The 26,586-nt window shown below is 36.0% G+C and overlaps 1 protein-coding gene across 1 annotated transcript in view; it reads right to left on the reverse strand.

Annotated features, from left to right (window-relative positions):
* Positions 1–7,080: 7,080 nt before the first annotated feature.
* LOC150100363 (prostaglandin E synthase 3-like) overlaps positions 7,081–26,586 on the reverse strand; it is a 114,475-nt gene continuing 94,969 nt past the window's right edge. The window contains exon 8 of the mRNA XM_090402875.1: positions 7,081–8,885. Coding sequence (XP_090259001.1) covers positions 8,866–8,885 — 20 coding nt within the window. The 3' untranslated portion in view covers positions 7,081–8,865. The remainder of the gene's footprint in view (positions 8,886–26,586) is intronic.

Consider the following 26,586-nt stretch of genomic DNA (forward strand, 5'->3'; position numbering starts at 1 on the left):
AATCATCTTGATTGTAAGGGAAGTGGCACTCCCATGGTCGCCTAGCTGGATCTACCCTCTTCTTTGAGAAGATCCACCCACTTTAATCTTTCCTATAAGACCTTACCAGCCAACTCCTCTTATTTTACTACCCTTATGTTATTTGGGTACTCGAGGGTCATTGGGTCTGAATAATGATGATGACGAACGTAATTCTCGCTTATAGCATCATTTCTAAGGTAAATAAACCCCCACTTTGAGAACAGGAGTCAATTAATTCGTAAAGGGGGAACCTACCTGTATTATAAAATATAAATTAAAGACTTAATTCAGTATGTTAGTCAAGTAAATAATTGTTTAATATCCGACATGTTTCACTGACTAATATCTGTCAGCATTTTCATGGATACAGGTAAGCAATGGAAAGTAACAGAAACTAGGAAACTAACCGACAAATGGTAGTTCTCTTCTATGTAGGGCATATGACCCATATCCCATTCAATATTATGGTTGGTAGAGGCGAAGTGGGAAGAAAGGCCTGATATATCCTTACATAGCCTATGTCTTCTTTCTGTCTTGTTCTAGATGGTCTGCCTGATGTAATTGATGCCGCATGAACAGGATATGCTGTAAATTCCAGAGTATTTATAGAAAGGATGGCTATCTTTCGGGGATCTTATAAACTTTTGAATGGTCTCAATAGGTTTGAAGGTTACTCTGATATTATATGGTTTTAAAAGAAGAGCTAATTTTTTGGATATGGTACTAACAAATGGAATTGTTATAGAGCTGATGTATTGGGTTTCACCTCGTTGTCTTTGTGGTATGTCATTAAAGAGAATCTTGTTGATGAGTCTTGTAGGGTAGCCATTTAGGAATAGATCTCTGGATATTTTCGTTAATTCTTCTTGTAAGTCGCCAGGGTCTGTGGTACACTGTACCACAGACCCTGACTTTTTTTTTTTTTTAAGCATATGGATAATGCTGAGTTTCTGGGATATGTGGTGAGACGAGTTGAAATGGAAGTAGCATCCAGTGTTGGCAGGTTTTCTATATACCGACAGGTGGATGCTATTTTCAGTTTGTTTCTTAATAAGGACATCTACAAATGGAAGTTTATCTTTTTCTAGTTCCAATGTGAACTTGATAGTGCTGTGGAAGCAATTAATTTTGTTCAGATAATCCATTAGTTTTTTTTTTTTTTTTTTGTGATTCCAAATGATGAAGATGTCAACATACCTAAACCATGGGGTTGGTTTAGGGGTAATTTGGGATAACATTTGAGTTTCCAAATTTTCTAAGAATAGGTTGGCACAAGGAGAGAGGGCTACCCAGGTAATCCAGTAAGATGGTTGTAGTATAGGTTTTTTGCCATGTAAAATAATTCAAAGTTAAACAATGCTTGAACAACTTGGTGATGTTTGGTGGGAACAAGTTTTCTAAGAGGTTGATGACTTCTGAAACTGGAATATTTGTGAATAGAGATGTGACATCCAGGCTAGCCATAATATTATCTTCAGAGATACAGGTTTTTTAATTTCTCCAAGAAATGTTGCGAGTTCTTGATATATGAATCCGCATTGTGAATGTGTTCTTGTAACATTTTGGCTAGATATTTGTAAGTTTGTAAGTAGGGGAAATGGATACCATATACTATTGGATGTAGTGGTGTACCTTCATGGATTTTGGGAACACTATATAGTCTTGGAGTTAACGGATGCATAGATTTTAGTTTTTTGATTAAATCCACAGGCCAGTTGGTCATATCACGTAATAGTTCACTGGCATCAAGATCGTTTTTGTGAGTAGGATCCGTGTTAAGAACATCATAGACAGATGTGTCTGATAAGAGATTATTGATCTTTTCTTCATATTCCTGAGTATTTAAGATGAGAATGTTGTTGCCTTTGTCTGCTCTCAGTATAATGATTTCTTTGTTGTTCTTTAATTTGAGTAGTACTTTTCTTTCCATAGTGCTAGAGTTGGTGTGAGAATATCTAGAGGGAGCGAAGAGGATAAAGCTGCTTTTTAATCGTAGGTCATTGGCTATTGTGTGTAGAAGTAATGAGAAGGCTTTCTCTAAGTTGCAGATAAAGTCCATTTTTGGAACAGTAGTTGGTTTTAAGGCGAAATTGAATCCTTTTTTGAGAATAGAAATCTCTGGTTTTGTTAAGATGCGATTAGATTGGTTCACAATGACTTAGTTGTCTGGTAGGGAAGGTTTATAGTTGATGTGATTATCATATAGTGCGCTAAATTTTTTAATTTGTGTCTTTTTACTTTGATTGAAAGTTTTTGTATAACTTTTGTGAATAGTGTTGTCCAAAAGTTACCAAGTTTCCTCATCTAGGACAGGGTTTCTCAAACTTTTTCTACAACGAAACACTTCACAAATCCTGAAATTTTCACGGAACACCTTGGTTATTTTGTAATGTATTAATTAATAAATAATCAGTAATTTAGCTGATTTTTATTAATTTAATTAAAGCATCAATAAACCATCATTAAATTAATTTGTGCCGATTTTCATTGACATATCCCATTCTGATCACCAAATATATTTATAATACAAGTACTTACAAGTGAATGCAGACTTTTCCCCTCCTTTTGTACATCCTGGAGATCTTTGTAGGCTTGAGGTGGATGACTTCCCATCTTTTCCGTCACAAACACCTTCAATAAGAGATTTCTTAACACCAAAATTAAACAAAGCGCCTTGTCTCTTATTCATACTAGAATTTAAATCTGTATTCCTATTACTTTAAAAAAAATCACGGCACTCCGGTTTCAGAACAAGCACTTACACACTGCAATATGAACTTGCGAAGAAAGTATTCAGTATTACTAGATCTGAGAACCAGCTACAGACTACTTTGATCTTCAATTTCAGTGTAAAAATTTTCTTTATACTTCCTTGCTGATTGGTCACTGACATTTGCAACACAGATGTTATTTTGTTCAGTTTTGTGAACATGCTGCCCATTGTTGTAATCAGCTTGTAGGCCATTTTTATGATCGGTCATAAACGGCAGTATTCTCTTTACCGATTGTTGATAGATTTCTATGTGTGAAAATTAAACAATGATTCATGAATATTTCCATGTTTAAAAATATGCCGCTTGGTCACTGACATTTGCTACATAAATGTAATTTCCTTTAGTTTTGAGAACAGAGGATATGCCACCATTGTTATAATCCGCGGTAACTTTCTCAAATGTTGAAAGGTTCCGATGTGTGAAAATTAACGATACACAGATGTCATTAGGCGTTCTGGGTCTGAGCTTTGACATATTCATGAATATTATTCTCCTCCGAATATTTCTACTATAAAATATTTATTCATGAAAAATGCTTAGAAAACTAAAATGACAAATTCCAGACCTTCTCGCGGAACACCTATTCAGAACACAGTTTGAGAAACCCTGATCTAGGATATTAGAAACGTCTGTGAATAAGTCATACCACTGAGAGTCTATTTGGTTGAGAATGAATCTCGAATGACAAATTCTTTCTAAGTAGAGCAAATGCTGTATTGTGGTAAATGATATTAGCTTTTTTTTTGACTTTGACAGAAGGAAATCTAGGTGAAAGAGTGTTAGATTTGGGTGTTTCAGTTAAAGACAACTATTTTTCCTCTGGTTGATGACAGAGATCATGTTGTACTCACTTGGGAAGAGACTAAGTTTATGAATGTTCCATTCAGAAAATGTTATGTGCTTAACTACAAACCAGGAAATTATGACCAACTGGGGAGTGAATTGAGTTCAGTGGAATGGGATCGGTTGCTGGATGGGAAGCATTTAAACGATACTTAAATGATGTGATATTGAATGTGTGCTGAGAGTTCAAAGCATAAATAGGTAGGAGTCAAATGGATATGTAATCTTATTAAGCAAGAGATTTGTAAGAAAAGGATGATGGAGAAGGAATACTGTGTGCATAAGTATGATGGCCGTTACAAAAATTATAAGCATCAGGCTAGAATAGTCAACTCTTGTACAGAAAGCAAAGTAAGTATGAAAAGAAACTGGCTCTGTGCGCTAAAGACAACCCACAAGAATTCTCTTGATATGCTGCAAAAAAAATAATTAATATGAAAGAATAACACTTCTAAATGCAGATGGCATGAGCGTTACAGATGTAGAAGACATTGTTCAACTAATATGTGCCCATTTTGTTAAAAGCTATCAACCTGGTGTATGCAACATTGAGCTCACTGCTACCTCTTCAATGGATGAAGAAACTCAATTTTATGAGGACAAGGTATTAGAACTGTTGCACAAACTGAATAAGAATTCAGCAATAGGGACTGACGAGATATCAACATGTATGCTAAAAGAGTGTTCAGCTGAACTGGCTATTCCAATGACCACACTGGTTAATACGAATCTCAGAACAGGGAAGATTATGCAAGAATGGAAAGAACGTATGGTAATTCCATTGCACAAGGGTAGTGTAAAGACCGACGTATCCAACTATTGACCAATTAATATCTCAAAATTGTAGTGAAGATTTTGGAAAAATTGGTTATGGTTTGCATTCGGAAATGGATTGACAGTGAATGTCTACTTTGTAATGAGCAACATGTGTTTACTAAGGGAAGCTCATGTTTTTGTAACTTGCTCACATTCTATAACAATGTTACCATTGAACTAGACAAGGGGAATGGATACACCATGATACTTTTGGATTTTGCTAAGGCTTTTGACAGAATACAGCATGGTAGACTGTTGCATAAACTGAATATGGGTTTGGATTACAGAATATTAGTGTGGATAAGAGGATGGCTGACTGCATGATTTAAGGTAACCAGCAGTGTATCACAAGAATCGGTGCTTTGACCACCGTTATTCAGTCTGTACATTAATGTTGCTGAGAAGGATTTGACAGGTGACCACAGCTATTTGCTGATGATGCAAAGATAAGAGATAATCAGGAATGCTGATAATATGCAGACGATTTGAATAGGCTGGAATTGTGGGCATGGGAAAATGGATGTCAGTTCAGTGTCAATAAATGTAGTCAGTCACTTTGGCATGATTATGCTAGAAGAAAATGATGAGACTAAGGATCTAGGAGTGTTAGTAGACAGGAAGTTGAAGTTTAGGGATCATGTAGCAAAGATTGCAAATACCCGCCAAAAGATAATTGTAATGCTGAAACGAATGTTCATATGTAAAGATAATGATGTCATTTTGCCATCACAACGGAAACCAGGTCTCCTGGTTTCCGTTGTGATTTTGATATAGTGGAGAGAGAGTGAGTGCAAAGGAGTGTTCAAAATGATATAAGGATTGTGGAATGTTGATTATGAAGACAGATAAAATTTGTAGATTGCAGACACTAGCAAACAGGAGAAAGAGGGATGATATATGATTGAGACTTACAAGCTTTTGAAAGGGGTCATACAGGATTTTTCAATTTATGGAGGGCGGGAAAAGGACATCCTTGGAAGCTGAGAAGGAATGCCGCTAAGAAGGGGTTGAGGGCTAGATTTTTTTCTCATAGGGTGGAGCATGATTGGAAGTTGTGAGTGCAAACAGTGTGAATGAATTCAAGAATAAGTATGATAGTTGGTGCATGTAGCCTCCCTCGATGAGTCCCCTACTTCCTGGAAGGCTCTCTTAATAATAATAAAAAATTTGAAAATAAATATATGAGACGGTTTTCAAAGACTGGAAACTAGATTATAGAATTTTGAAAGAATGAGAACAAACAGATTGCAACAATAGCAGAAAACCATATTAAATGCTAAGATATTAAAATAAAAGAACTTGACATCAAAACAAGACCAAGATATCAGTTGGTTAATGCATTTAGCAGTTTAGAAGATAAAAGCAAGAGTTGATCAAATCCAACTTAGTAGAGAAAGTAATTTGGAAAGCTTAATTGGAAAAACCAGTCAAAATCATAACTGTGAACTGAAGAAAATTAGTTGAATGAAAAAGATGGCATCAACTTATTAAGTTAAACTACAAAGTTATATAAAAACAAAACAAAACAAAACAAAAAAAAACGACATGCTATTTAAACAGAATGGAAGATTATCAAAACAGACAAAGCCAAATGCTATTTTGATAATCCCGTGAAAGGTGAAGTTATGGAAGAAATGAAGCAGTTAGAACTTTTTGGAAATGCCAGATCTCATCAATTTAGATGTATAAAATAAGACCAATCTGGAAGAAAACTTAACCCAAAGCTATGTCTTTGAAATATTTTGGATGTATGAGTATCAGCCTGGACATGAGGATAAAAAAAAAGGTTCACACTGGCAATATCACAAAAAACATCTGTTCACCAGGATATACTTCATAACTAGTAAAACACACACACCATATTATTATGCAGTTGAATAACACTGCAAAAGCAGCTGTGAAATCACTTAAGTAAAGACTTATTTTAGATAAAAATCTGAGAGGTATTTTGAGATTGGAAGTAGGTTTTTCATATTAAGAGCCTGCAAATGAAGAACTTCTATATTACCAACTTACAGCAACAAAAACTAAGCATTTAAAAAAAAATATATATACATAATCACTTCAATGTCATGCAGCACTAATGATCATTTCTAAGGGAATGATTTTTATATTTTTCAAAGTGTGCCACGAGAGATATTTCATAAGACTAGAGGAGTCTTTCTTCTGGTTTCACCTATTTTCATTTTTGTATAAGAAGTAAAAGCAGCGGGAGACAGACACTCTGCAATATTATGACTATATGAGATCCATTTTCACACCACTGAAGTATATTTGTTTTAATTACATGAGTTGTCAGCCCTACTGCAACTAATGATTATCAATATGCATATTTTGGTAGTTGATTTCATTAAAGTGAAAGTTAGGAGACAGACTAAGCAAATCCTGTCACAATTGTTTTATTATTATTATTTTTTTTTATTTATTAACACATGCCTTAATACAACTTTTAAACTGTTGGCCTCTTAGCATGAAGTTGTGAATGGTCTATACAAGACTAGTTATCCCATTTAAAAAAAAAAAATAATAATAATTAAAAACATGTTTATCACTTCATATTTTTATATTTTATAATCAAAAAAAGGGGAAGGGGAGAGGAAAAAGCCCATGAGAAAACAAACTAAACTGTGCAAATATTTGCTTTTATTATATGGATATGTAAATCAAAGTACAAGGAGTTGTCTGAAAGCATGAAGATGAAATAGTCTGGAAATGTTAACAGTTTAAACGGAACTTCATGATATGTACACCAAACAAACAGATATTTTCCATCCTTTAAGAACAAAAGCCATTACTTTTATTATTATTCAAGCAACTATTCTTGGAGAATTAATTTGGCATACAGCAAAAACTTTTTTTTTCATTTAAAAAGAATGACCCCAATTTGCAGAATTTCTTAAAACCATTCCATTCATTAGATAAACACTAATAATGCATCTAAAAAAAAAAAAAGCAGCAAATCATAGGCTAAAGATTAACAGTGATGGTATTTTGAAAAAAAATGTAATACTGAAAATCATTAGTCAAATTTGGCAATACAAGCTGTTCAAAATCTGACTGAAAAATGTATATACAAATCAGATTTTGCTTTTAACGAAGAATTTTTTGTTTCTCTCTCTTTAAAATAAAACCTGGTCAGATTTTGCATGCAATTCCACATGTAAAAAAAGTCCTACCTTTCGTTCAAAAGTGTATTTTAAAATAGTAACAGTAGAATAACAATTTAAGTTATATTTAAAGACAAACCTTCTAAACTCATTACTTACTTACAAACCTATAATCAAAAAAAAAATTTAAAGATGCAAATTCTCCTTCTGTACAATGTTTGTTATTACACCCACAACCCAATGAAATTTTTTATGCTGTTTTATAAATCACATGATTACTAATCTGCACCAAAAGAACATGCAAGAAAGGTGACAAATTTAAAGCCATTTGAAATGCAATTTTTTTTAAAGTTCAATAGTTAAATCTGCATTTGGACTACAATAGTTACATGAATAAATGAAATACATTTTTCAGTCAGAGTCGGAATCCCATTTGCAAAAGGGAGACAACTTTGCTAGACAGAAAAAATGCATCTAAATACAGCTTGTCTCAAATTAAGCTATTTAATTAGTCATTTGAATACAAACATTAGAGCAATGCTCTGCCAAGAAGTTGGATGCATCAGATATATAAAGAAGTCTTACATATCTTTTAAGCCATCAAGCCATAAAAACTTCCAATTAATTTCCTTATATAACAATAAGAGATGAGGACAGTTCTACAGTAGAGGTCAACTTAACAAAATGATTTCTACAAACATTAAACATTCTAACAACTGTAACATACCTCAAATGTTATAACCACAGTAGATGCTCTGCACATACAAAATAAGATTTAAGAACAAGGTTTGTACTTCACTAAGCCATACAAGATATCAAAAATGAAGGTAAATGTAAATAATCACAGCACTTATGGAGGACTAGCTACCATAGCAAGGGAAGGCAAAGGGGGAGGGAGGGTAAGCTTATCCAGTGAAAACTTTTTACAAGACATTTTTAAACTTGAGGGAGAAAAAAAGTTACTTAAAGAATGCAGAAGGCTTTCCCCCCTTCTATATTTATACAGGCAATATATATATATTTATAAAAGCAGAAGCTAATAAAATTGCTAAGGAAAAACTCAATACACAAACTTTAAAATGATAATTTACCAAAATTGAGAAGAATTAATTTGAAACAGTCTTCTGGAAAATGTCTTAGTCTGTCACTGTATAATTTTGTTCATGAAACATCCAAAAAATATGAAGGCTGATAAAGCATGAAAAATCAAATTATGGCATATATTTTGGTTATTTTATACCATCTACATGAATAAATGATAATAAGTGGACAAATTATTACAAAAGAGAAGAACTTTGGGATCATCACTCAAGGTCTGGTAACTCTGTAAAAAATTAAAAAAATAAAACTCAAGCATAAAAAATAACATTAAACATAAAAATGCACAGAATATATAAAACAGCACAAAATTTACCACACACACACACACACACTAATGCAGGAAATGTTTACATATACAGTCATCCCATGACTGTTTAAAGATATGTCTGTGATCCCATAAGGTAATAAATAACATTTTCAGCTATACTTTCGAACAAGATGCAGGCAAGCATAAAGTAAAAAAAGGTTTCTATTTAGCAACAATGACGATGCACAGTTACAACACATTCAGTAGATACCTCCCTCAGCAGCTGGCACATGTCAACAGTTCCTCTATTGATTTTGTGTTTGAGAAATAGATTGTGCATTTATCGTTAAATATTTCACAATATTTTGTGCAACATGGTCTCTACATGCCCAATCAAAAAAACCCAGTGAAGAATCACAAAAGAGAGACAAGCAATTGATCTTGAAATGAAGTTGCAAGTTATAAAGCAACACGAAGCTGTCAATGTGATCACACATGACTTTGGAAGGTCTCAATTCTACAGTGACGACCATTTGAAAAATAAGGATAAAATTGTAGAGGCTGTGAAAGGATCTGCTTCCATCAAATCCACGATAGTGATGAAGCAATGACATAGTCTCCCATTGGTGATACGGAAAAGCTACTTGCATCATGGATAGAGGATCTGAACCAAAAGTGTATATCCCTTAGCACTATAACTATTAAGGCACTAATTCTCTTCAACATGTTGAAGGAGAAAGCAGGATCCTGATTACGACTATGAATTCAACGCTTGTGGTTCATGAGATTCAAGCAGCAGTTTGCACTGCATAATGGGAAAATATACGGCATGCAAGTGCCAATGAGAAGGCTGCCAAGGAGTTTGTGGAGAAATTGGATAAAATCATTAATGAGGAAAATTATTTACCACAGCAAATATTTAGTATGGATGAGACCTTGTTTTGGAAAAAAAAAAAAAAAAAAAAAAAAAAAAAAAAAAAAAAAAAAAAAAAAAAAGCCAGAGCAGACATTTATCCACAAAAAGCTAAAACCTATGCTTAGTTTCAAAGCTTTTAAAGACCATATTACGATTCTGTCAGGGATAATGGGGCTGGATATAAACTGAAACCATCTGTGATATGGCACAGTGAGAATCAACGAGTCTTTAAATAGATTAGGAAGCATACTCTTCCAGTTCATTATCAGAGCAATAAGAAGTCGTGGATGACTCCAAAATTTGAGGATGCCTGAATCAACTGTTATGTATGGAAGTGAAATGGAAAGCTATTGTGCGAGAGAAAATGTAGAATTTAAAATTTTATTAATTCTAGAAAATACTCCAGACATCCCAATGGATCAGGAGTTCTTGCAGTGTTTAAGGCTCATTATGAGAAACAAGAAGAGGTAGTTTAACAATTTACAGTAAAAAGTCTTGCAGTTAGTAATGTTCTCGTAACGGCTGAAGACATGGACCCCCAATGTTGAATGCTACTTATTAGTAAAAAGGAAAGTACATGATAAGTTTGCTTGCTATAAACAAATTTACAATGAAAAGAAGAGGAATAATAAAGCACATTTTCATCAAAAAACAAAGGTTACACCAGAAGAGCCAGAGCCTGGTCCCTCACATAGGGAAGGTAATGAAGATGCGATTGTTGAAAGATTTGGGCGATCATTCTGCTGTTTTTAAAGTGGCAGTAATGCACAGTACAGTTTTATAAGATTTAAAAATTAAAATGACAGTATATTTATTATGGTTAAGCCCCCAACCTTTATAACTCTGTTAATTTAATCGACTTACATCCTGCCAGATGGAACGGAGCCTCGATCCAAGTGAAGGGATGACTGTATTAGGCAATATCTTCTTATTGGCAACATGCATTTAACATGTACAAAATTATTACATCTATGTGGAAATTATTTCCACAACACATATCATTTGCAAGTACAAATTAAGCCAGGTATCTAATGATTACAATTCAGTAAGAATGTAGCTGCCATGTTTGCTCTTCTGATGGCAAGACCTGGGTTCACCATGTTTCAATATAAGGAACTGTAAAATCTCTCAAGATAAAGCGACTTCTTAACTTGTATTCTGTTTTACATGTTTTTTTTTTTTAATAGGAGAATGTAATCAGAAAATTGTTAAATAATCCTTTATGTAAAAGTATTGTATTGAACCTTTGTTAATTTAATGTGACACCTGACATCATCAAGTAAAGCTACTAAATAATGTTAAGTGAGTAAGATAATGCTAAGATTAGTGAGAAAATTCTGAGAATTACCATGGATGGAGAATTCCAGAGATTCGCAAAGAATGACATCATCATGTCCAGAGGTCAATATGTGACTATAGTTGCCATGGACAAAGAATTCCAAAGATGCACAAAAAATGATGTCAGAAAGTAAACACGTGACCAATTTCGAGAGATGTGCGCATTTGCACAATGGAGGTTCAGACCTATAAAAGGCAGTTTGTCCAAGAAGAAATTCGGCTCAAGATTCTCTAGGCTTTCCCTTACCTGAGATCACCACCATTCGTCGTTGGGAACTGAAAGAGAAGCGTCGTTCATTGTCTAAATGGATCATTGCCATGTGGGAAAATTTCTGTCGAGTCACTGGGAAAGAAAGGAGCTATGAATCGCCGGTATGTTACGGATCAAATAAAGAAAGGCACAGTTGACTTCTTGAACAAGGTAAGAAATCAAAGGGAAAAAAAGGAGCAAGACAGTAAGCAAAGACAAAGATGATTTTAATGAGAAAGAACAATAGGATAATGTGAAAAACTGTCTGCTGAAAAGGATATGTAAGTAGTTGTATTACTGAAGGTATGTAAAGAATTTGTGAAATGTCTATGGTTGTGAGATATTGTATAGTAATGGTAAATTAGGCTTAACCAACGTGTCTCATAATCAAGTAATGTTAACTCATAAACTAGCTCAGAACCAAAGTTTAGAGTAGTAAGGAAATTGTGACAACTTTGTGCATATACTGTATCATTCTGTAAATATTCCTTTAGTCTTAATTAAATGGTTTGTAAACAACAACAAAAAACTCTAACCTGCATAAGAGAAGTATATGATTTTTATTTAAGCCATGACTAATTAAATGTAAGAATAAATTTAAGCAGGGAATATGAACGATATCTACTTTGTCTCTGGTTTAAGATCTCATACTCTTGCACTCAATATATAGTCTAACTGGCACAGTCATTAAACAAATAAATTTTGTTAGACTATAGAGCATGAGAGATAAGAGAAATAAATATATGGTGGCAGTTCATAGCTTCAGGCTGTCGACCATTAACAATAGTTAAGTCAAAGAAGATACAAAAGGCAAAGTAGGGTAAAGGAAGTACAAAGTACAACAAAAGGCACAGCTGACAAGAATAAAGAACTTAGATATATATAACCACAACAGCACAGTTTGTAACCCTATTCTATAATACATTCGTATCATGAGATACGAATATATTAGAGAATAGGTTTTTTAGATAATCTGAAAATCCAGTTCTAGAGACCAAAACATGCAACTTTTAAGAAGGTACTTCAGACTTCTTATAAGAAGTCTGAAGTACCTTATTAAAATCACCAGGTGAAATTCACCAACAGCCAGTTACACAGATGCATAAGCCTGGTATTATTTCACCAGACAAGGTTTTCATCCTTCCAAAACTGAACAATAAGCTGTGAAGAAGTGTAGCTAGTCATGGTACAATGCCAGCAAACATACAGAATTAACAGGAGTGTCAAACGGGAATAAGGCAAGAGAAGAGAAACATTACTGTATCATCTCAATTACAAGACGACCAGTTGCAGTTAAGCACAACCTAAGATCAACAGCTAGGCAGATGAATAGCCAGAATGGAGAAAGAAGCAACATAATGAGAGAATCCCAACTATCCTGGGTCCTCATGTTACTGCAATTGGATCTTTGAGAAGTGTTGTGTATGTCTGATAAAGCATACCCATTCTAACATTAAAATAAGCAGTAGTCCCTATTTGGTAGGGATTTGCTAAATAAGGAGTGCTTAAGGGTCAAAGCTGTATAACTGAGAGGAGACCTCCACATAGCCTTTAAAGGAATGCGGAGAACCAACCAGGGCTTCTGATCTAATGTCCAATCCTCACCTTCTCATGGTGCACCCTGTTGGGTATCTACTTGGATACTGAACGAACGAGGATGGGCTGGCAATTTGGGATTTAGCCGACCAAATTGTATTCTTATTGGCTAAACCAAAATAAAAAATGATGGTACAACATGACAAAATTTCATGCCGGCTAGGGCATCGCCCTGGTTAAAAAAGGCCCCCGTTGTTCGCCAGGGAACCAGGGTGAACAGCGAAAAGTCAGCTACTGGAACAAATCTGAAAACACATCCCAACTCAACATCACCAGAGTTAAAGATCGGTACTATCAACCTAAGAAGCCTGAATGGCAAAGAAATGGAGCTAGCTGAGGAATTAGATAAGTACCAGATCGACATAATAGGAGTGACTGAAACAAAAAAAGACAAAAACTGGTAGGATCTTTCTGAGCAATAAATACAAAATGTTATATTCAGGGGCAATGACAATCTAGGAAAAGAAGGAGTAGACATAGTATTCAACACAAAATACGAGGCTAATCTTCTTGAATGGCAGTCAGTCTCAAGTAGAGTAATGTGGGCAAATATGAGAATGGGGAACTGGACAATGAGACATGTTTGTGCCTATGGTCCCACAGAGGGTTCTACTAAAGTAGAAGTGGAGGAATTTTTTGAAGCCTTAGAAAAAGCAACTGACACAACGAAAAATTGGTCCTTGTTGGGGATCTAAATAGCAGAGTAGGAAATGATTGTGAGACATACAAAAATAGTTTGGGAAAATTTGGAGAAAAGAGCAAAGCTAATAATAATGGCAAATATCTGTTGGATTTCTGCTCAGGACATGGACTTGTTATTACTAACACCATGTTCCAACATAAAAATGTGCACAAATTCACATGGAGTGAAGAGGCAAGGAATAAGAAAAGTCTCATTGACTATGTTATTGTTGATAGTGATGTTTTCTCCCTGGTGCAGGACACCAGAGTGTACAGAGGATTTGAAATTGGAAGTGATCACTATTTAGTCTTGAGCAAGATAAAATTGAATTTCATATCGAAAAGAATAACATGTAAGAAAGTTTTAAAGCGAATAAAAGTTGAGCAGCTCTCAGATGTGAACTGTAGACTAAAATACACAAAGATTATTGAAGAAAAAATGAAAGAGTTTCAGAACAGGAATCAAACCTTGGAGATTCAGTGGCAAACTCTGAAGAAAACATTAATTGATTCTGCCAGAGAGGCATGTGGTGAGGTAATTTGCAAGGATAAAAAACTCAGAACTCCCTGGTGGACACAGGAAGTTAAAGAGGCAGTGAAGGAAAAGAAGAAAGCATATCAAAAGTTCCTGTCAAATAAGTCAGCTTGTGCTCTTAGAGAATATAGAGACAAATGCAAGAAAGCTAAACACTGTAAAACTAACTAAACAAAAGTCATGGGAGGACTCTGGCAAGAATATAGAAAATAAATATCAAGAAGGTGGCAAAATATTCTGGAGGTTGTTGAAGAAGCTTAGGAATGGAGGAAAGAGTGCTGTAAAAGGAGTTAGAGATGATAAAGGTGACATGAAAATGGGAGAAAAAGATATCCTTGAAGTATGGAGTAATTACTTTGAAAAACTTCTAAATGAAACAAGCAGTGATGACAGCATAGTGGTAAAAAACACTGACCAGGCATGCAGTCAGGAATACATATCCATACTTGAAGTAGAAAAAGCCATCAAAGGCTTGAAATGTGGAAAGGCATCAGGAGTAGATGATATTCGACCAGAAATGCTGAAGTATGGTGGTATAAGTCTTACAGTGGCTGCACTGCATAGTCCAGAAGGCCTGGACAGAGGGACGAATTCCCGATGATTGGAGTAGAGCTCTCATAGTACCCATATATAAAAAGGGAAATAAAACTGCATGTGAGAATTACAGAGGTATTTCCCTACTGAGTGTTCCTGAAAAGATCTATGCAAGTATACTTGAGAAACGGTTGAGAAGAATTGTGGAAGAAAAGCTTGGTGAAGAACAAGCTGGATTCGGGCCAAATAGAGGCTGTCAGGACCAGATCTTCACTTTACGACAATTAGTCGAGAAAGCATGGGAATATAACAAAGATCTGTATTTAAGTTTTGTCGATTTGGAAAAGGCATATGACAAGGTGCCAAGAGAGAAGCTATTGAATACGCTGCAGTTATATGGTGTCAATGGGGCATTATATCAAGCAATACTTAGTCTTTATTTGAGTTGTTAGTCAGCAGTTAGAACTGAAGTACAGGAAGATGGTTTAATGTTAAGTCTGGTGTGAGACAAGGATGTACATTATCCCCTCTGTTATTCATTATCTATATGGATCACATTATTAAGGAGTGGTATTAAACATGATATCAAAATTGGAGATGTTAATGTCAGCTCTTTGCTTTATGCGGATGATGTTATACTTCTAAATAAATCTGCTACAAGTCTGCAAGATTCTCTGACTAAATTGAATAGCTGTTGTAATAGATATGGTATGAAGGTCAGCAATAAAAAGACAAAGACAATGAAAATAGGCAGAATCATTGAAAATGTCAACTGTGTTGTGAATGGAGAACCTGTGGAACGAGTAAAACATTTCAGCTATTTAGGCATGATGTTTACTGAAGATGGTAAATTAAATATAGAATTAGACAATAGAATCAGCAAAGCTGGTATGGTGGGAAGTGAATTGAATAAATTCATATATAATAAGAGAGAAATTAGTCGGAACACTAAATTAGCTGTATACAAGACAGTATTCAAACCAGTTTTAACTTATGGATCTGAGAGCTGGGTCAGAAATAAAACACTTGACCAAAGACTAGAGACCGCAGAGAAAGATTAGGGGGCGTGAACAGATGGCATCAATGGCAATATCATATTAAAAATGAGGATGTTAGGAAAGAACTTGACATTGTCAGCATCCAGGAATGCGTCAGCAGATCTAATCTCAGGTGGTATGGTCACCTAAACAGAATGGGCAAGGAAAGATTAGCAAAACAAGTGTTCAAAACGACCCATAGGAAGACCAAGATATAGGTGGATTGATATGGTATAAAGTGCCTTAGACGATAGAAATATAAGATCTGATAATGTTGGAGTCTTGACAAGTAACAGACTGATTTGGAGGAAAATTGTAGATAGGAAATTAATAATGATGTAAGTTTTTTCATGTAGTACTATCATATCCTATACACCCTTTGAGGGTACATAGCAGGAATTTGATGATGATGATGGATTGCCGCTATCCCTGCACAGCATCATGTAATCTGGCAATTGGTACATGACCACAGGAAAATAACTTAATCTAAGTTCTTAGTTAAGGGAACATGTAAGTGATGAATGTTTCATTTGTATCAAGCTTGATGATCAAGGCAGTCAAGCATTTTGGCACTTGACAAAATGTGTGACTGCTTTGATCATCACTGTGAACAGCCATTTTTAGGATCCACTATTTACTCCAGATGGGAAAGAGGCTAGAACATGTGCTCTGAAAACAGCTTCTCATTAGCACCTGCCTGGATGACTGATTTCAATGCAATCACCAAACAGTTGTAAATAATGCCTTGTGCAACTTGGAATGCAAACTTATGGATAATCCACTACTGGACCTGACAAGCACAGCATTTGTCTGTAAACTGAAGATACTTAATACTTATATAAACACCCACTTCAGAAATTTGCTGCTCTGGAGGTGAACATCTGAGAGCATAAAGAAAGAATACTCCTTTCAGAAAAGGAGAGCAGAAGATGAAAATGGATTCACACAACTGGTTGTGCTATGAAAAATGAAACTGTCATTATCTAAAAAACACCAGCAGAAATTAGCAAGCACCTCCTGAGTATATCTATAGCTAACCAATAGGCTAGAGTTCACGGTGTCTGTATTCTAATCATGGATGTTGATAACTCAGATTTCTAATGCCAATTTGGGAACCTGTGCAACATTACAAAATGATTCATATGACAGGAATTACTGTGAAGGAGTGCTGGAAAATCAAGCTCAAATGAGTTCTCCTGTTTGAAGACTGCCAAACAGAAATCTTGTGATTACAGCAAAGGATTGATTCATCCTTTAAGGAATACATGCTATTGGAGGAAACATTTTAAAGATCTTTTCAACTGGAACAACTGTCATTCACTGATGAATTTCTCCAGGACATTCCACAACCATAGCTGACTTCAGTTCTCTCTTGGCTTAGGTTGAATATGCCACTCTTGCTGAGATTTAGAACACATAAGATCTACATACAAGAAACCAAAATGTCACTCATGGAACAATATATTCTGATTAGTCAACATTTTCAAAGAAGCCTTAAAAAAAAAAAAAAAAAACTCTAAGTGCTCCACTAACTTGCTCTAGCTCAGTGTTTCCCATACTTTTTGAAGTTGCGGCTCCCATGTAGCGAATGTTAATTCACCGCGGCCTCCATAAAATCCAAAATGGAAATTTTTTATATTTTACATATCATAAAGATGAAGTAATAAATTACAATTATACAACACTAAATGTGTCATTTATGACAATGCAATACTGTTATAAATGGAGATATTCAGAAGAATGTGAACATATCAATTAGGCCAGGTGTGAGCAACATAAAATAAAGTTTAATGAAAACAAACTATCTCACTGACCCCCAGATCACAGGTTGGGAACACTGCTCTAGCTAATGCAGCAAGACTCTGCCATTCAGATAAAGGAGAAGCTTCCACTTCTCCCATCTGCTGCACACCTCATAACCTTTTGTCAGAAAGCCACCAGAAAAGTCTTTGTTAGGTTGGATACTAATAACTCTTGATCCTACATTTGCCAGTCTGGGTGGTCAAGTAGTGCCTCACCATCTAACCAAGAGCCTGTAGGATTAAAATCTTGCCATGGATGATTGAAATTTATTTCCCACATAAAGATGATGTGCAGAGTGAGACCAGCACTCTGCTCATTGGAGGCCTGAAGTAGCCCATTTGGTCTCTATAACAGGATTGCTATTCCACGCAGGTATTGCAAGGTTGAGATTTTTTTCATTCATCGTATATCTATTGGTTTGATTTCAAAGCAATTAGATGTAAATTTATGTGGTTTAAAGACTTTTTTGTGACTTCTACAATTATATGATGTTTTCAATCCTTGATCATATTTTTTTTTATATATCTCAACCACACACGAAAAGCTACAAGCCTATAGCACACTAGTGCTGTGTGTGAGCAAGAGGAATAGAAGAAAGGATAAATCTGTTCACATTTTGCTTGAACAGTTGAGGGTTAGGGAAGACCATTCCAAAGGACAGAAGTAGACGGAATGAAAGAGGTGGTAGTGAAGTTGGTTCTGTGAGTTTTAAGATGGACTGTAAAAAAGTGCTGGTTAGCAGTGGCTCCTTTTTTAATGATTTTGGAGGAGAGTGAAGGAATATGCTACCATCATCTGAGTCGTAATGGTCATGGGGGCGTATGGCGCTATAAGAACATGAAACAGGCAATAAGCAAATAGCAGGATTCAACTTTTATATTATTATTATTATCCCAGTCATTTACCAGTGCATAACTGATAACGTAGATTACTAGCCTGCAAAAAGTGATAAAACTAATAACAGCATATTCTATTCCTTTTAATTTTAGAGAAACTTAGAGATTAAGATTAGGACTGTGGCATAAGGCTCACACATAATTCAAGAAATACACAATAAAATTTGAACCTCCTGTAACATAGCATCTTGGTATTGTTCCAGTGAACTCTGCCTAGTGTTGTTGATGGCATGAGAAGCAAGGCCTGAACTTTCATATTCCAAAAATTTTGCCATTATTAAACATTACAATGTCTAATGTGCATATCTATTAGATATGCACCATGTTATCAAGTATGCATAACCACAGTATGCATTTATTCAGTTGCAGCAAAATAATAAATTAATGAAAATATTTGAACAGGAATAATAATGCAAAACATGCATTTACTATGACACTGTATGATAGTTTGTGGTCTGCTACATACTACCTGGCAATTATGTGTGTCATGCTGGATTAGAGAAGACCAGACTTGATGTAAAACCATCCCTTGTTTTTTTGTTACATTGTTGAGGATATTTGACCATTTTAGCTGATTCTTTGAAGGCTCTTGAGAAAAATCTGTAATTTATGCGGAGCACTTTGTTGCTATACATTTGATGTTTAGTTTCAGTTGTATGCACTGCAAGTCCTAGTCCTGTTTTGCACTTTGTTTTGTTTTTGACATGTTTAAATTGGCACTCCTGACCTGCCTGCCTGTCCTATGTAGTGTACAGCTGATATAGACACCCACTTTATTCACATATTTCTCTTGATGTGAAAGAGAATTTTCACATCAAGTTCTTTCTATCTTATACTGAGTGTACAAGCCATTTGTGAACTCCTATTTCCACTTTGATGGCCAACTCATTTTGGCTGAATAGATAATACAAGACAAGTGCAATAGTTTGAACAGCTAATATAGGATGGGGAGGGATACCACATGGTGCAGAAACTTAATTGACATTGTAAAGATATTTCGGATCCGGTTTTAGATATCTAAGCTGCAAGTCAGAAGTGAAGATAGTTTAACTCAAATTGCAAGCAAACAGAGTTGCTACTTAAGATCTATACATGAGGACTGTGCTACAGAATTTTAAACAAGATCTTTAAACAAGGTTATGCAGACAGGGGTGCTTAAGGGTCAAAGCTGTATAACTGAGACGAGACCTCCACATAGCCTTTAAAGGAATGCGGAGAACCGACCAGGGCTTCTGACCTAATGTCCAATCCTCACCTTCTCGTGGTGCACCCTGTTGGGTATCTACTTTGATACTGAACGAACGAGGATGGGCTGGCAATTTGGGATTTAGCCGACCAAATTGTATTCTTATTGGTTAAACCAAAATAAAAAAAATGATGGTACAACATGACAAAATTTCATGCCGGCTGGGGCGTCGCCCGGTTAAACAAGGCCCCCGTTGTTTTCGCCAGGGAACCAGGGCGAACAGCGAAAAGTCAGCTACTGGAACAAATCTGAAAACAAACCCCAACTCAACATCACCAGAGTTAAAGATCGGTACTATCAACATAAGAAGCCTGAATGGCAAAGAAATGGAGCTAGCTGAGGAATTAGATAAGTACCAGATCGACATAATAGGGATGACTGAAACAAAAAAGACCAAAACTGGTGAGATCTTTCTGAGCAATAAATACAAAATGTTATATTCAGGCAATGACAATCAAGGAAAAGAAAGAGTAGCCATAGTATTCAACACAAAATACGAGGCTAATCTTCTTGAATGGCAGTCAGTCTCAAGTAGAGTAATGTGGGCAAATATGAGAATGGGGAACTGGACAATGAGACTTATTTGTGCCTATGGTCCCACAGACAGTTCTACTAAGGTAGAAGTGGAGGAATTTTTTGAGGCTTTAGAAAAAGCAACTGACACAATGAAAAAGGAAAAGTTGGTCCTTGTTGTGGATCTAAATAGCAGAGTAGGAAATGATTGTGAGACATACAAAAATATTTTGGGAAAATTTGGAGAGATTTCTGCTCAGGACATGGACTGGTTATTACTAACACCATGTTCCAACATAAAAATGTGCACAAATTCACATGGAGAGAAGAGGCTAGGAATAAGAAAAGTCTCATTGACTATGTTATTGTTGATAGTGATGTTTTCTCCCTGGTGCAGGACACCAGAGTGTACAGAGGATTTGAAATTGGAAGTGATCACTATTTAGTCTTGAGCAGGATAAAATTGAATTTCATATTGAAAAGAATAACATGTAAGAAAGTTTTAAAGCGAATAAAAGTTGAGCAGCTCTCAGATGTGAACTGTAGACTAAAATACAGAAATATTATTGAAAAGAAAATGATAGAGTTTGAGAACAGGAATCAAACCTTGGAGATTCAGTGGCAAACTCTGAAGGAAACATTGATTGATTCTGCCAGAGAGGCATGTGGTGAGGTTGTGTGCAAGGATAAAAAAATCAGAACTCCCTGGTGGACACAGGAAGTTAAAGAGGCAGTGAAGGAAAAGAAGAAAGCATATCAAAAGTTCCTGGCAAATAAGTCAGCTTTTACTCTTACAGAATACAGAGACAAATGTAAGAAAGCTAAACAGTGTGTAAAACTAGCTAAACAAAAGTCATGGGAGGACTTTGGCAAGAATATAGAAAATAAATATCAAGAAGGTGGCAAAATATTCTGGAGGTTGTTGAAGAAGCTTAGGAATGGAGGAAAGAGTGCTGTAAAAGGAATTAGAGATGATAAAGGTGAAATGAAAACAGGAGAAAAAGATATCCTTGAAGTATGGAGTAATTACTTTGAAAAACTGCTAAATGAAACAAGCAGTGATGACAGCACAGTGATAAAAAACACTCACCAGGCATGCAGTCAGGAATACATATCCATACTTGAAGTCAAAAAAGCCACCAAAGGCTTGAAATGTGGAAAGGCAGCAGGAGTAGATGATATTCGACCAGAAATGCTGAAGTATGGTGGTATAAGAGTCTTACAGTGGCTGCACTGCATAGTTCAGAAAGCCTGGACAAAGGGACGAATTCCCGATGATTGGAGTAGAGCTCTCATAGTACCCATATATAAAAAGGGAAATAAAACTGAATGTGAGAATTACAGAGGTATTTCCCTACTGAGTGTCCCTGGCAAGATCTATGCAAGTATACTTGAGAAACGGTTGAGAAGAATTGTGGAAGAAAAGCTTGGTGAAGAACAAGCTGGATTCAGGCCAAATAGAGGCTGTCAGGGTCAGATCTTCAGTTTACGACAAATAGTCGAGAAAGCATGGGAATATAACAAAGATCTGTATTTAAGTTTTGTCGATTTGGAAAAGGCATATGACAAGGTGCCAAGAGAGAAACTATTCAATACGCTGCAGTTATATGGTGTCAATGGGACATTATATCAAGCAATACTTAGTCTTTATTTGAGTTGTGAGTCAGCAGTTAGAATTGAAGGAAGTACAGGAAGATGGTTTAATATTAAATCTGGTGTGAGACAAGGATGTACATTATCCCCTCTGTTATTCATTTTCTATATGGATCACATTATGAAGGAATGTGGTATTAAACCTGATATCAAAATTGGAAATGTTAATGTCAGCTCTTTGCTTTATGCGGATGATGTTATACTTCTAAATAAATCCGCTACAAGTCTGCAAGATTCTCTGACTAAATTGAATAGCTGTTGTAATAGATATGGTATGAAGGTCAGCAATAAAAAGACAAAGACAATGAAAATAGGCAGAATCATTGAAAATGTCAACTGTGTTGTGAATGGAGAACCTGTGGAACAAGTAAAACAATTCAGCTACTTAGGCACAATTTTTACTGAAGATGGTAAACTAAATATAGAAATAGACAACAGAATCAGCAAAGCTGGTATCGTGGGAAGTCAATTGAATAAATTCATATGGAATAAGAAAGAAATTAGTCGGAACACTAAATTAGCTGTATACAAGACTGTGTTCAAACCAATTTTAACTTATGGATCTGAGAGCTGGGTCAGAAATAAAACACTTGACCAAAGACTAGAGACCGCAGATATGAGAGTCCTGAGAAAGATTAGAGGCGTGAACAGATGGCATCAATGGCAATATCATATTAAAAATGAGGATATTAGGAAAGAACTTGACATTGTCAGCATCCAGGAATGCGTTAGCAGAGCTAATCTCAGATGGTATGGTCACTTAAATAGAATGGGAGAGGAAAGATTAGCAAAACAAGTGTCCTCTGCCAGGTTGGCAGGAAAACGACCTAGAGGAAGACCAAGATATAGGTGGATTGATACGGTACAAAGTGCCTTAGACGATAGAAATATAAGATCTGATAATGTTGGAGTCTTGACAAGTAACAGACTGATTTGGAGGAAAATTGTAGATAGGAAGTTAGCAATGATGTAATTTTTTCATGTAGTACTGTCATATCCTGTACACCCCTTGAGGGTACATGGCAGGAATTTGATGATGATGATGATATGCAGACAGTGTGGAGTTTGATGGGCGAAAGGATTTGTACAAGATGGATGGCTTACATTTGAATAGATAAGGTGTGCGAAAACTGGAAAAAGTGTTGCTGAGTGAAGTGAGAGTGGATGTGCAAAATCAGAGAAACTAGAACTATTAAGGAGGGGAGGAAGTGGATATACAGACATCAGTGAGGCAGCTGAGTGTAAGAATGTATATAATAAGCCTGAGCCAGTACGAAGGACAGGAAATCAGAATGGGATAATTAGGGGTGGGACAAATGGGCCACTGCATTTCATGTATACTAATGCCAGGAGTATTAGGAACAAGAAGAAAGAATTTTTGGATTCGGTTGGCTCTTCCTGGCAACAGGTTATTGGCATTAGTGAAACATGGCTGACAGAAGATGATATAGTTAGTGGGATATAATGTGTTCAGGAGGGACAGAGTGAATAAAATGGGGGGAGGAGTGTTATTGATGATAGCTGATAAACTGCAGTCAAGGAGCATAGAAGTTGTATTGCAGGATAGTGAAAACAGTTAATTTGAAGCTATTTGAATATGAGATTGCGACTAACGGAACAAAATGTACAGTTGGGTGCTGCTATAGACCAGGTGATGGAATAGATGGTGGAGATAGTATGCATAGACAAATTGATGAAATGAGTGGAAGGAGGGCAATTATTATGGGGGATTTCAACTAGGGTAACACTGATTGGAAGGAGGAGAGGACACATGTGAGGAAGGAACTGGATTTTATTCAGATACTAAAGGATAACTATCTGAGACAGCATGTAATGAAAAATACTAGGGGTTTGAGATTGTTTGACCTAGTAATAGCATCTGAGAATTTGAATGTAATGAATATGACCATGTTGCCACCATTGGTGAGAGTGATCATAGGGTCTTGACCTGGGAAGTGGCTAAATGTGTGAAATTTCTGATTAAGACAGGGTACATGTGGAATTACTGTGCTGGCAAGTATGACAAGCTTAGGAGATTGCTTGGTTCAGTGCCATGGCATGTAAAACTGGATGTTAATAGGGCATGGGAAGAGGTCAAGGAGCATTTACAGGAGGTTATGGCTGACTGTATACCTAGAGTCCGAATAGTAAATCACGTAGAGGTTAAATGGATGAATAACACTATTAAACTTGAGTTGCAAAAAAAGAAACAACTGTGGAAGGAATTTAAGGAGAAAGGTGACCTGCAGGCACATGACCGGTATAAAGCGCAGGCCAGAAGGGTAACGAGTGTGGTAAGAAAAGTAAAAGCGGATTATGAAAGGAAATTAGTCATGCAAGCTAAAGAGAATCCCAAACAGTTCTTTAAATATGCTGCAAGTAAAAGAAAAACTGTACACGGCAGAATTTTAAGGAATGCCGATGGTAGGGAGGTCACTGAATCAGTCGATATAGTGGAATTACTGAGTGAGCACTTTGCAAGAGTATATCATCCAGGTGGTGACATTGAAGGAATGAAGGAACCATTAGTTTATATGGGAATTGTGGTGAATGAAGTGGAGGTGAATAGTCTATTACAGAACCTTAATGTGAATACATCTGTGGGATTGGATGGTATACCGGCACGGATCTTGCACGAAGCGGCTAATGAATTATCAGTGCCCTTGACCATGTTGTTTAATTTGAGTCTCGGGTCTGGCTTAGTCCCGAAGGCGTGGAAAGAGGGGAAAATAATTTCACTGCATAAAGGAGGATCCAAGACTACTGTTGCAAATTACCGACCGATCAGCATATCAGGAGTCGTTGTCAAGGTCTTGGAGAAAGCAGTCAAGGGAAAAATACAGGAATGGATTGATGAAAATGAGATACTGTATGGGAGACAGCATGGTTTTGTGACAGGTAGATCGTGCCTCAGTAACTTGCTCAGGTTTTATAACACAGTGATACTACTGGACCTGGCTAAGGCCTTTTGACAGGATACCACACGGAATTCTAATCCATAAACTGCAACATATGGGAATGGATATAGGGTTGGTGAGATGGAGAGATACAAGAGAGTAGTTTACTCAAGAGTAGAAAAGACAGCCTGTGACTAGTGGTGTGCCGCAGGGTTCTGTTCTTGGACCACTGCTGTTTAATTTGTTCATTAACGATATAGGGAAGGAACTGAGAGGAACTGTGCATCTGTTTTGCGGATGATGCAAAGTTGGGTAGAGCAATAGTGAATGCTCAGGATGTCAAAATTTTGCAGGATGATTTGGAGGGCTGTGCTAAGGAGAATGGATGTCAATTTAATGTGGTAAAATGTAAGGTTATGCATTTTAGGATGAAAAGATTAGCAGCAGTATATCACATTGGTGGAACTGTACTCCAGGAGATTGATGAGGATAGGGACTTGGGAGTGTTGGTGGATAGAGAGTTGAAGTTTAGGGGGCATATTGCAAAAGTGGTTAAATCAGCTCATCAAATCACTTGGTTGCTGAAAAATACTTTGATGAGCAGAGACAAACAGGTTATTGTTCCTCTGTATCAAGCTTTGATAAGACCAGATTTGGGCGGCAGGGTTTCTTCTTGATGGGGAGGAGGAGGTGGAGAGGATCCAGAGACGAGTGACCAAGATGACAACAGGTCTATGGAATGAACCTTATGAAAACAGGCTGAAGATTTGTGGGTTGCAGAAATTGGTTGACAGGTGGAAAAGGGGAGATATGATTGAAACATTCAAATTGCTGAAGGGTTTCTATAGGATTAATTCAGAGGATATTTTTGAGAACAGGACTGGTGGTGGGAGGACTAGGGAACATCCATGGAAGCTGGGCAAGAGTGTGGTTAGTAAGAGTGTTAGAGCTGGGTTTTTTACTTTTAGAGTGGTGAATGAGTGGAATAAGCTGCCAGAGTCTGTTGTGGGTGCTATGTAAGTGAATGAGTTCAAGGCAAAGTATGATAGATACTGTGTGAATGTCGAATAGTTGTGATGGACATGATGTTTACGGCCTCCCTCGATGAGTCTAAGGACTCCTTGGAGGCACCCATAATAATAATAATCTTACATTAACTTTAGCTCAACAGCCAAATTAAACATGACAAACAATCTGGATATGAAAATCATCATTAAAAATACAATTAAAACTAACAAAATCAGGAAAACAGAAAATATTAATTGCATTCTCAATTATGAATAGAAAGAACAAACATTTGGAGATAGCAAAGACAACAAAACTATGAAGGAAAACATAAGGGAATTATCAAAGATAATATATTTGGACAAAAAACACCCAATTAACAGCAGATGATCAAAGAATAGGACATGATGAAAGAAAGCAAGAAGAGATATAAATGGCAGAGTCATATTAGATATATTGTATATAGTCATAACAAGGAAAAGGTCCATGGTTAAAGATACAGATCAACTCAATATGCATGTATGCGAGTGTGAGAGATGATCAAATTAGAGATAAATCACAGAATAATCTGACAGAACATTCCTTCACAGTTCATTCCAGAAATTGTTCTCATTCAGTCTAAATATATGAATGTCTTTCATAAGAAAAATTTGGCAAAGTTCTTAGCAAAATTACTTTGTTCTTAAATTAAAATATACCCTTTAAAAAAAAAAAAAAGTTAATAAAGTTGAATGTAAAATGAATAATACATAAAGATTCATCTGTAAATTAAGTTAC

This window comes from Typopeltis vanoorti, chromosome 13, assembly GCF_054136105.1.
Source record: "Typopeltis vanoorti isolate ZY-2024b chromosome 13, IOZ_Tvanoo_1.0, whole genome shotgun sequence".
Classification (NCBI taxonomy): Eukaryota; Metazoa; Arthropoda; class Arachnida; order Uropygi; family Thelyphonidae; genus Typopeltis; species Typopeltis vanoorti.